The 13,000-nt window shown below is 37.9% G+C and overlaps 1 protein-coding gene across 1 annotated transcript in view; it reads right to left on the minus strand.

Moving 5' to 3' along the window:
* The window catches only part of KIF11 (kinesin family member 11), a 49,945-nt gene that overhangs the window by 7,354 nt on the left and 29,591 nt on the right, over positions 1-13,000 (minus strand). The window contains exons 17-18 of the mRNA XM_060033646.1: positions 10,680-10,786; positions 1,285-1,564 (exon numbers count right to left, since the gene is read on the minus strand). Of these exons, the coding sequence (XP_059889629.1) occupies positions 1,285-1,564; positions 10,680-10,786 (387 nt within the window). The remainder of the gene's footprint in view (positions 1-1,284; positions 1,565-10,679; positions 10,787-13,000) is intronic.

The following is a 13,000-nucleotide window of genomic DNA, read 5'->3' on the forward strand; positions in this document are numbered from 1 at the left end:
CTTCTGCATTTTATTAGCTGGGATTCTTCTTTGAAACAGTTTTCTTCATCCATTACCCTGTTGAACCAAGATAGAGTTCTTTCAGGAAAGACAGATGGATGCTCAATTGTTTCCCTTTATTTACCACTTCTCAGAATCATTTCTTGCTTCCCTAGCGTGATCCAAAGGAGACTAATGAAATTTTTATGAATTCATCAATTTTAACATATTTGACATATCTTAATCTATTGTAGCAATTACTCTTTTTGATGCTCAAATTGTACCACCTTTAAACAGGGGAGTGTCATCAAGTTGGTTCCTAAGTCTTTCTGACACAGCCCCACTAATCTTTAACAGCTTCCTCACTTTCTGGTATGACAAGATCTGTAGGCTCATCTGGTACACTTCCTGCTCCAAACCTGAAATTACCTATTTCTCCACTAGTCATGGTTCCTTTTAGTGAAAATAGCTTATATAGCTTAAAATACTTAAATTCTTTTACCTAATTCCTGAGAATATTAGTAAAATCATTTTATTGCACAGAAGAAAAACCAAGCCACAAAGGGCTCATGCAAGTGTTAAGTTCAAGCAAACCCACAAATCTATCAGATATCTTCTGAGTAACCAGAACAATATCCTAAATAATTAAAGCAATAACAGGTTTGAATGTACCTGGAGAAAAGTAAAAAGCATACATAGGTGAAAAGTATTATATATCAAAAGATGGGGTGCTCTTAACTGAAGGAACTAACAAGTCAAAAACCACAGATAGATATAGGACAGATCAGGTAAATGTTAAATAATTTGAAGATCTAGGAAACATATGTGAAACAAGATCATATATAAGCATACCAACTGTTACACTTAAAATTTTAAGTCATTAATTATATTTTAGGGGCTTCCCTGGTGGCGCAGTGGTTAAGAATCCGCCTGCCAGTGCAGGGGACACGGGTTTGAGCCCTGGGCAGGGAAGATCCCACATGTCGTGGAGCAACTAAGCCCTTGCGCCACAACTACTGAGCCTGCACTCTAGAGTCCGTGAGCCACAACTACTGAAGCTCACGCTCCACAACAAGAGACACCACCACAATGAGAAGCCTGCGCACCGCAACGAAGAGTAGCTCCCGCTCGCTGCAACTAGAGAAAGCCTGCGTGCAGCATCGAAGACCCAATGCAGCAAAACAAAAACAAAAACATTATACTTTAAAATATCATGTGTTTTGAAACCAATTCTTAGCCAAGAATATTTAATTTTCTGATTATCACTATTCTCCCCAAATGAGGTTCCAGTTATAAAGTTATTACCTTCAATAAATTCTGAAGTTCCTCTTCCCTTTTATTTAAGCAAGATACCCACTGTTCAGAAAAATAAAGTGTGCTTGTGTTCAGAGCCTCACATCTCTGTTCAGTCTCTTGAGATGTTATTTCAAGGTTGCTACTGAGTTTATCACAGTGTTTCTCAGACTCTTCAACCAGCTTTGTACCTTCCTGGTTAAAATGTCTGAGTTCCGCTGACAAGTCATCAAAATCAGCACCAAATTTTTCACTGTGAGAAGTTGTTTTGCTGATTATATCTTTAGATTTCCTATAGGAAAAGAGAATAACACTGTTAACTTGAAAAACTAAGACTCAAAGGATACATAACTTGCCCAAGATCACACAGCTCAAAAATGGCACATTCAAACCTAAGCAGTCTAATTCCAGAGCCCAAGCCCTTAATTGTCTTTTCACAGCAGACTGACATCACATCTACAACTAAATGACCTTTGAAAATATCTCTTTTCTTATAAAACTTTTTCCAGATATGACACTTTACTTTGTACCTCTTAGAATATTAACTATATGGCTATTAAAATGAACACTGCCCATGTGTTTTACTCCTCCTACTAGATTATGGTACTTAAGGACACCTCCTACAGCCTCTAGCCTCTAGTTTAGTCCCAAAACTGTCCACAATCAGTTAGTTATTCTGTTCTTACGCAGTTTTGCCTTGCCTATGATACAAAATAAATCATAAAAATTATAAATATTATAAAACAAAGTCAACTATAAAGGTACCTAATAATTAAAAGAAAATTATATTGGGGTGAGACAAACTATACATATAGCACACATAGTACAATGTAACATAACCCTAATATAAAACTAATATCAAAATATACATTTAAAATTCATTGATGGGGCTTCCCTGGTGGCACAGTGGTTGAGAGTCTGCCTGCTGATGCAGGGAACATGGGTCCGTGCCCCGGTCCAGGAAGATCCCACATGCCGCGGAGCGGCTGGGCCCGTAAGCCATGGCTGCTGAGCCTGCGCGTCCAGAGCCTGTGCTCCGCAATGGGAGAGGCCACAACAGAGAGAGGCACACGTACCGCAAAAAAAAAAAAAAAAATTCATTGATGGCTTCCTTCTCTCAGTAAAGTTCCCTGTAATAGCATTCAAAGTCATCTCACAGGAGCAGAGTTAAACTTTGGGGAATGAAGGTTACCCTCTACTACCACTAGATGGTACACCATGTGAGCAAATCACATGAGGAAGCAAATGTGCTGAAAGCGGAAGTTCAACTACAAATTAAGTGAAAATAATTGAAAAAGGAAAAGAAAATTAAGTGGTAAGCTTGGAGGCTATCAACACAAATCTATCCCCTCAAGGAATCAAAACCCACTAGGAATAAAAGAAACACTTTCTAGATTAAGAATCTAGAAAGAAGAATTCAGAGTGGAAACATGATATAATGAATAGGACCAACAACAGGATTGAAAAACAGATGATAGGAGTTAGGTAGTAGGATAGGTGATAGCCAGAATTCTAGAGCAGAATCATTCAGCAGAAATATAATGTGAGCCACATATGTAATTTAAAAATTTCTAGAAGCCATACTGAAAAAGAAAATAATCAGAGTAACAATGTATTGGGTAAATATAGCATATGTAGAAGTAAAATACATGAAAACAATGCATAAGAGACAGGAAGGAGGAATCGGGAATATACTGTTAAGGTCCTTCCATTACACATGAAACAGCAAATTATTTGAAGGTGGATTAAAATTATTTTAAAATATATATTATTAATCCTAGAAAAAACAGTTTAAAAAAGTAATTCTAAAAGTATAAATGATAAGTCAATGGGAGAGATAAAATGAAAACATAAAAATGCTCAACTTAAATTAGGAAAGGAAAAAAGGAAATAAAGCACAAACGATGCAACAAATAGAAAACAAAATGGTACACTTTAAGCCAACTATATCAATACTTTAAATGAGAATGGTCTAAACACACAGATAAAAGCCATACATCGTGAAATTCGATAAAAGATCAAGACCCAATTATATGTTGTCTATAAGAAATCCACTTTAAATATAAAGATTTAGGCCAAGGGACTTCTCTGGTGGCACAGTGGTTAAGAATCCGCCTGCCAATGCAGGAGATATGGGTTTGAGCCCTGGTCTGGGAAGATCCCACATGCCACAGAGCAACTAAGCCCATGCACCACAACTACTGAGCCTGTGCTCTAGAGCCCGCGAGCCAAAACTACTGAAGCCCTTGCACCTAGAGCCCCTGCTCCGCAACAAGAGAAGCCACCGCAGTGAGAAGCCCCTGCTCACCGCAACTGGAGAAAACCTGTGTGCAGCAACAAAGACGCAACACAGCCAAAAATTAAAAAATAATAATAAAAAAAGACTTATGCCAAAAGTAAAGGAATGGAGAAAGCTATATTATGCAAATAGCAATCAAGGGAAAACTGAAGTTTTTGTATTAATTTCAGACAAAGTAGATTTCAGAATAAGGAAAATTATCAAGGATAAAAAGGGACATTACATAATGATAAAAGGGTCAATTATCAGAGATGTATCAACCCTACAGTGTATACATCTAACAACAGACCATCACTTATATGAGGCAAAAACTGACAGAATTGAGAAGAGAAATAGAGAAATCTACAATTATAGTAGGAGATCTCAACACCCCTCTATTAGTAATTGATAGAATAAGTAAACAGAAACTCAGTAAGGATACAAGTGACCTGAACAGCACTACCAATTAACTTGACCTAACTGATGTGTTTAGAACACTTCATCCATCAAAAGCAGAATACAGGGCTTCCCTGGTGGCGCAGTGGTTGGGAGCCCGCCTGCCGATGCGGGGGGCACGGGTTCGTGCCCTGGTCCGGGAGTATCCCGCGTGCCGCGGAGCGGCTGGGCCCGTGAGCCGTGGCCGCTGGGCCTACGCGTCCGGAGCCTGTGCTCTGCAACGGGAGAGGCCACAGCGGTGAGAGGCCCGCGTACCGCAAAAAAAAAAAAAGCAGAATACATATTTTTCACATATGCGTAGCATAGGAACGAAGCATGCCAGAATAAAACTGCTAATGTTCTGAAAATTAAATTGTTATTGGAACCACAGCCCAAAAAAGTGGCCCAGGACCTGCTTACTTAAAAAAGAAGACTTAAATAGGATTCTGAACCTCCTAACATAATAGTCAAAATGTTCAAGATACAATTAAAAACCATTCTGGAAAATCACAACTTGAATGAATAAAGATAACAGGTACCAACATTGAGAAATTGCAGGGGAAGGAACATTCCCAAACTTATTCTATGAGGCCACCATCACCCTGATACCAAAAGCAGACAAAGATACTACAAAAAAAGAAAATTACAGACCAATATCACTGATGAATATAGATGCAAAAATCCTCAACAAAATACTAGCAAACAGAATCCAACAACACATTAAAAGGATCATACACCATGATCAAGTGGGATTTATCCCAAGGATGCAAGGATTCTTCAATATACGCAAACCAATCAATGTGATACACCACATTAACAAACTGAAGAATAAAAACCATATGATCATCTCAATAGATGCAGAAAAAGCTTTTGACAAAATTCAACACCCATTTATAATAAAAACTCTCCAGAAAGTGGGCATAGGGGGAACCTACCTCAACATAATAAAGGCCATATATGACAATACCACAGCAAACACCATTCTCAATGGTGAAAAACTGAAAGCATTTCCTCTAAGATGTGGAACAAGACAAGAAGTCCACTCTCACCACTATTATTCAACATAGTTTTGGAAGTCCTAGCCTCGGCAATCAGAGAAGAGAAGGAATACAAATTGTAAAAGAAGAAGTAACACTGTCACTGTTTGCAGATGACATGATACTACACATAGAGAATCCTAAAAATGCCACCAGAAAACTACTAGAGCTAATCAATGAATTTGGTAAAGGTGCAGGATACAAAATTAATGCACAGAAATCTCTTGCATTCCTATACACTAATGATGAAAAATCTGAAAGAGAAATTAAGGAAACACTCCCATTTACCACTGCAACAAAAAGAATAAAATACCTAGGAATAAAACTACCTAGGGAGACAAAAGACCTGTATGCAGAAAACTATAAGACACTGATGAAAGAAATTAAAGATGATACAAACAGATGGAGAGATATACCATGTTCTTGGATTGGAAGAATCAATATTGTTAAAATGACTCTACTACCCAAAGCAATCTACAGATTCAATGCAATCCCTATCAAATTACCAATGGCACTTTTTACAGAACTAGAACAAAAAATCTTAAAATTTGTATGCAGACACAAAAGACCCTGAATAGCCAAAGCAGTCTTGAGGGAAAAAAATGGAGCGGGAGGAATCAGACTCCCTGACTTCAGACTATACTACAAAGCTACAGTAATCAAGACAATACGGTACTGGCACAAAACAGAAACACAGATCAATGGAACAAGATAGAAGGCCCAGAGATAAACCCACGCACCTTTGGTCAACTAATCTACGACAAAGGAGGCAAGGATATACAATGGAGAAAAGACAGTCTCTTCAATAAGTGGTGCTGGGAAAACTGGACAGCTACATGTAAAAGAATGAAATTAGAACATTCCCTAACACCATACACAAAAATAAACTCAAAATGGACTCGAGACCTAAATGTAAGACCGGACACTATAAAACTCTTAGAAGAATACATAGGAAGAACACTCTCTGACATAAATCACAGCAAGATCTTTTTTGACCCACCTCCTAGAGTAATGGAAATAAGAACAAAAATAAAGAAATGGGACCTAATGAAACTTCAATGCTTTTGCACAGCCAAGGAAACCATAAACAAGACGAAAAGACAACCCTCAGAATGGGAGAAAATATTTGCAAATGAATCAATGGACAAAGGATTAATCTGCAATATATATAAACAGGTCATGCAGCTCAATATTAAAGAAACAACCCAATCCAAAATTGGCCAGAAGACCTAAATAGACATTTCTCCAAAGAAGACTTACAGATGGCCAAGAAGCATATGAAAAGCTACTCAACATCACTAATCATTAGAGAAATACAAATCAAAACTACAATGAGGTATCACCTCACACCAGTTAGAATGGGCATCATCAGAAAATCTACAAACAACAAATGCTGGAGAGGGTGTGGAGAAAAGGGAAGCCTCTTACACTGTTGGTGGGAATATAAATTGATACAGCCACTATGGAGAACAGTATGGAGGTTCCTTAAAAAACTAAAAATAGAATTACCATATGATCCAGCAATCCCACTACTGGGCATATACCCAGAGAAAACCATAATTCAAAAAGACGTATGCACCCCAATATTCATTGCAGCACTATTTACAATAGTCAGGTCATGGAAGCAACCTAAATGCCCATCGACAGACAAATGGATAAAGAAGTTGTGGTACATATATACAATGGAATATTACTCAGCCATAGAAAGGAATGAAATTGGGTCATTTGTTAAGACGTGGATGGATCTAGAGACTGTCATACAGAGTGAAGTAAGTCAGAAAGAGAAAAACAAATATCGTATATTAACACATGTATGTGGAACCTAGAAAAATGGTACAGATGAACTGGTTTGCTGGGCAGAAGTTGAGACACAGATGTAGAGAACAAATGTATGGACACCAAGGGGGGAAAGCCATGGGGTGGTGGGGATGGTGGTGTGATGAATTGGGCGATTTGCATTGAAATGTATACACTGATGTGTATAAAATTGATGACTAATAAGAACCTGCTGTATGAAAAATTAAATAAAATAAAAATTAAAAAAAAAATAAAAAAACACACATCGAAAGGAAATTCCCTTGCCGTCCAGTGGTTAAGATTCCATGCTCTCACTGCCAAGGGCCTGGGTTCAATCCATGGTTGGGGAACTAAGATCCCACAGCCTGCGAGGCACAGCCAAAAAAAAAAAACACATCTAAAAAAAAAAAAAAGAATGAATCTTAAAAAGAAATAGAAGAGATTTAAGAAAAAAGAAGCAAATGAAAATTATAAACTGAAAAAACCGGTAACTGAAATAAAACACCTCACTGAATGGGTTCAACATTAGGTTAGAGATGACAAACGAAGGGTCTGTGGACATAAAGACAAAGATAGATTACAGGATTTACTCAATCAATCAACAAAGAGAAAATAGACTAGTATCTATAGCCTCAGAGACCTATGGGACCATAATAAAAGATCTAACATTTGTGTCATCATAATTCTAGAAGCAGAGGAGAAAAATATAGGGCTGAAAAAATGTTCAAAGAAATAATGAAGGGAGTTCCCTGGTGGTCCAGTGGTTGGGACTCAGTGCTTTCACTGCTGTGGCCCGGGTTAAATCCCTGGTTAGGGAACTAAGATCCCACAAGCCAAGCAGTGCCACCAAAAAACAGACAGACAGACAAACAATTCTTGGATTAAAAAAAAAAAAAGAAAAGAAAGAATGGATGAAAATTTACAAGTTTGGTGAAAGGCATAAGTCTACATTTCAAGAAGCTGAGCAAACCCAAATTGGATTAACTCAAAGAAATACATAAGAAGACACAATATAGGGGCTTCCCTGGTGGCGCAGTGGTTGAGAGTCTGCCTGCCGAGGCAGGGGACATGGGTTCCTGCCCCGGTCTGGGAAGATCCCACATGCCGCGGAGTGGCTGGGCCCATGAGCCATGGCCGCTGAGCCTGTGTGTCCGGAGCCTTGCTCCGCAACAGGAGAGGCCACAACAGTGAGAGGCCTGTGTACCACAAAAAAAAAAAAAAGACACAATATAATCAGACTTCTAAAAACTAAGGACAAAGAAAAAATGTTAAAAGCAGCTACAGAGAAACTGCCTATAGGTGAACAATCATTTGAATGCCATGGATTCAAATGATTGGATTTCTCATCTCATGGAGAACAAAAGGAAATGAAACAACATATTCCACGTGCTGAAAGAAAAGACCTGTCAACCCGGAATTCTATAGCCAGTGAAAATATTTTTCAGGAATAAAAGGAAAGTCAAGATATTCTCAGACAAAGGAAAATAGCATCTGTGGCCAGCAGACCTGTTTGGAACTTCAGAAAGGAACAATTTAATGGGCAAAAATAGGGGTAAATATCAGAATACCCTTATCCTCATTAGTTTAGAATATCTATAGGCAAAAAACTGAATCTTGACAAACCCCATACCTTATACAAAAAATTAAAAATAGATCATGTCTTTAAATCTTACATAAAACTATAAAATTTCTAAAAGAAAACATAAGGCTGATCGGAATATATGATAAGGATGTGAGACGGGCAAGCAATGAGGCTATAAAGGAACACTGAACACTAGTGCAGGAATCAGCTTTTCTTAAAAACTTTTTCTTAGAAATCCAGATAGCAAATATTTTAGGTTTACAGGTATATAGTCTTTGATGTAACCTTTGCAGTGCAAAGGCAGTCAAAGATAGCTAAAGGCAACACATAAACAAATAGACAGATTGAGTAAACCAACATGACTGTGTCCAATAAAATTACTTGAAGTAGCAGACATCCGGTTCAGCAGCCATAGTTTGCCAAACCCTACTCTAATTAGTCAGTATATTTCATCACAGATATGGGTTAGAAACTGTGAAATTACTTAATGTGTATTCTAAAATTGAGCAAATAGGTAGATATATTGTGGATGAGAGCCAGGTTTCTTTCTGAAAAGGGAGCACAAATACAGAAAAGGAAGATATTTAAGTGCACATATATATACACATTCACACATGTATTTCTAGCTATGTCCACCTTGGGAGCCTTAGAAGAAATGACACCACAGTAGCAATAAGAACACCTAGTGCCCAGATCTTGGTTTATATTAATATGATTTCAGAGCTGGGGCTGAGAAAGTACAAGATACCTGGAATATCTTGCTATATCAGAAAGTAAGAAAATGCTCAAAAAGGACAGATCATATCAAAAGGACACAGGAGACAAGTTGAAGAGGCTCTCACTAGTCAAAACTGGGATAATTTGAAAATCAGAATAAATAATAGTGGACTATACCCAGAGGATAAAAGAATGCATGAGTACATGCTAACATAAATAAATGAATAAGAATAAATGGCAGGAGGCTTCCCTGGTGGTGCAGTGGTTGAGAATCCACCTGCCAATGCAGGGGACACAGGTTCAAGCCCTGGTCTGGGAAGATCCCACATGTCGTGGAGCAACTAAGCCCATGCGCTACAGCTACTGAGCCTGCGCTCTAGAGTCCGCGAGCTGTAGCTACTGAGCCCGTGTGCCACAACTACTGAAGCGAGCGCACCTAGAGCCTGTGCTCCGCAACAAGAGAAGCCACTGCAATGAGAAGCCCATGCATTGCAAGGAAGAGTAGCCCCCACTCGCTGCAACTAGAGAAAGCCTGCATGCAGCAACAAAGACCCAACACAGTCAAAAATAAATAAATTTATTAAAAAAAAAAAGAATAAATGGCAGAACAAAGGGAAAATTCTTCCTCTCAGTAGAATGCCAACTAACAAATGCTGAAGGAATGATGGGATTAGAAAAAAAGATCATTTGATAACCACTATCATAACTGTTTCAGAAATACATATCAATAGATTCTAAGAGGAACAGGATACTTATATAGTTTCAAAGTATCTCCCCTTATGTTCTTTATTAATTGCAAAGGAAATCTAGAGGACATTACAACCAAATTACAAAAGTTAAACCTCTTGATATCTGAGATGCGCTAAGAACATACCACCTTCGTGGTTTTCTTGACAACTGCAACTAATCATGAAAGCCAACCCCAACTGAGAGACATTGTACTAAATAAATATTCTATGCTCTTTGAAAAAGAAAAGGCTATAAAAGACAAAAACTAAGGAACTAAAAAAAAAAACTAAGGAACTGCTCCAGATTAAAGGAGACTCAAGAGACAAGACAATTAAATGCAATGTGTGATCCTGAATTAAATCCTGGACCAGGAGGAAAATCTTTTTCGTTTCTTATAAAGAACATTAGTGAGAGAATTGGCAAAATTTGAATTAGGTCTGTATATTAGATAATAGTAGTTCTCAATATTAATTTTCTAATTTAAAATAACTGTTATAATAGATAAATAATAAGGACCTACTATATAGTACAGGGAACTCTACTCAATATTCTGTAATAACCTGCTTGGGAAAAGAATCTAAAAAAGAATAGATACATGCATATGTATAAATGATTCACTTTGCTGTACACCTGAAGCTAACACAACATTGTAAATCAACTATACTCCAAAAAAATTAAAAAAAAAAAATTTTTTTAAATAAAATAATTATTATATAAGATAGTAGCTTATGTTTTTAGGATACACACTGAAGTATCTGGGGGAAAGTGGAGATTATAAAGACTGCAACTTATTCAGAAAAGATATATTAAAAAAAAATTTAAAACATCTTACTGCTCTGTATTTTCTTGAACACTGCTAAGTGGTTTCCACATGTTTTCACACTTTTCTTCCAAAGCACAGAATCTCTCCTTCCAAAGATTGATTAACTGGCAAAGTTCCTGTAAGAAAGGTGTGGGGAAGGAAAAGACTGAAATTATAACAGTTAAACTTTTTTTCTATACTGATATAAAGTATTTTCCCATAGGTGAGAATTATAAAAATTCCTGACAAGAGATCTTTAACTCCATCTCTCTCACATACAGGAGATTTGTGGAAGTGACATTAAAAGGATAGTAATATTACAGGCATTTTTTAAAAAAGTAAATAATTAGCAAACTTTCATATTTTAACCATAAGTAACAAGTTACTTTCCGAGTACCTCAAAACTAACCAAATACACCAAAACGTCACATTGTGTTTGAGAACCACTTTGACAGATATACATAGTTGCTTCTTAACTGATAACACTACCAGAAGACAAAGTAATGCTGAAAATCTAATGGGTCAAGAAGTCCAAAAATATTATCAGTTAATAGAGCTGAAACATTTTACAGAACTTAGTTGGATCATATAAATAAAATGTAAATAGAGGGAATTCCCTGACAAGTTCAGTGTTGGGACTCTGTGCTTTCACTGCCAAGGGTGCGGGTTCAATCCCTGGTTGGGGAACTAAGATCCCGCAAGCCTCGAGGTGTGGCCAAATAAATAAATAGAGCTTAACCTTTTCTCATACTTGGGATCTTTAAACACATTTCTGAATAACACATCAGCTGACAATATACATCTAACACTTTGATTATGAATAGAGTGTCAGTATTTCTACTAATCTCAAAGTAGACGGAAATGCAGGTATTTTCAGATTTATCTACATGTAACCAGGTGTTCAGAGTTTACATCATTGGTTTGTCAGCACTAACTTCAAGTTCTAGAATATCTCAGAAATAGCTGTTAGTAAACTTGCTTCCTTTAAGCCAGGGAAGTCAAACCACTCATGCTAAAATACTTTTCACGGCATAGGTGGGTTTTTTTCTAATTTTTTTTTAAATATTAGGATGTTTTTAAGAGCACTTTTTTTTTTTTTTTTTTTTGGCTGTGTCGGGTCTTAGTTGCGGCATGTAGAATCTTCGTTGAGGTATGCAGGATCTTTTATTGCGGCGTGTGGACTCTTCCTTGCAGCATGCAGGCTTCTCTCTAGTTGTGGTGCAACAGCTCCAGAGCATGTGGGCTCTGTAGCTTGTGGCACGCAGGCTCCCTAGTTAAGGTGCATGAGTTCAGTAGTTGCAGTGCACGGGCTTAGTTGCCCCGCAGCATGCAGGATCCCAGGTCCCTGACCAGGGATTGAACCCGCATCCCCCGCATTGTAAGGTGGATTCTTTACCACTGGACCACCAGGGAAGTCCCGTTTTGTTTGTTTTTTAACAGTTGCTTGCCAATTTTAAACATTTCAAAACAGCTAATTAATAAAAAGCTGATCTACATACCTAAAAAGATCTAGGCAGGTTTAAGGTAAACTTGTTGCAATTTCAAACAGCAAGAATATGTTCTAGAAACATATAGAAGAGCCCCTCAAAAATGGATGCCTTTCAGGCAGTATCATCACCACTATGGCTGTAAGGGGATCTAACTATTGTAAGATGCTCTTGCGGCCTCAGTTCCCTCATTAGAAAACTAGGCTAGTCATAGAACCTGTATCTACATTGGTGGGAGGAATAAACACATAGTGAGTTGCTCAATAAATGTTAACTATCATTTGTACTAATTTCCAATATTAACCTTTTGTCTGAAAAGGTTCATGCTTATCAATTAGGGAAACAAATAATCTTATTTTAAAGTTGCTATCTTTCTTTTTTTTTTTTCATTCCATTCAAGAAGGTTTTGTTTCGTTGTTTCTTCGGCCGTGCTGTGCAGCTTGCGGGATCTTAGTTTCCCCACCAGGGAATGAACCAGGCCATGGCAGTGAAAGCACCGAGTCCTGACCACTGGAATGCCAGGGAATTCCCTCAAGAGGGTATTAAATCATTTATTGATTACACATGATAATGGATGATACACAAGCTTCATTCCCATCTAGAACTTTATCTGGTACCATAATTCAATTTAGATATATTGCATAGGATGTGCCAACAATCATATTAATAACCAAAAAACTCCTTTGCTTGGGTGACCCTTTTTTTTTTTTTTTTTTGCGGTACGCGGGCCTCTCACTGTTGTGGCCTCTCCCGTTGCGGAGCACAGGCTCTGGACGCGCAGGCTCAGCAGCCATGGCTCACGGGCCCAGCCGCTCCACGGCAGGTGGGATCTTCCCGGACCAGGGCACGAACCCGTGTCCCCTG

Source organism: Delphinus delphis, chromosome 16 (assembly GCF_949987515.2).
Source record: "Delphinus delphis chromosome 16, mDelDel1.2, whole genome shotgun sequence".
In the NCBI taxonomy this organism is placed as follows: Eukaryota; Metazoa; Chordata; class Mammalia; order Artiodactyla; family Delphinidae; genus Delphinus; species Delphinus delphis.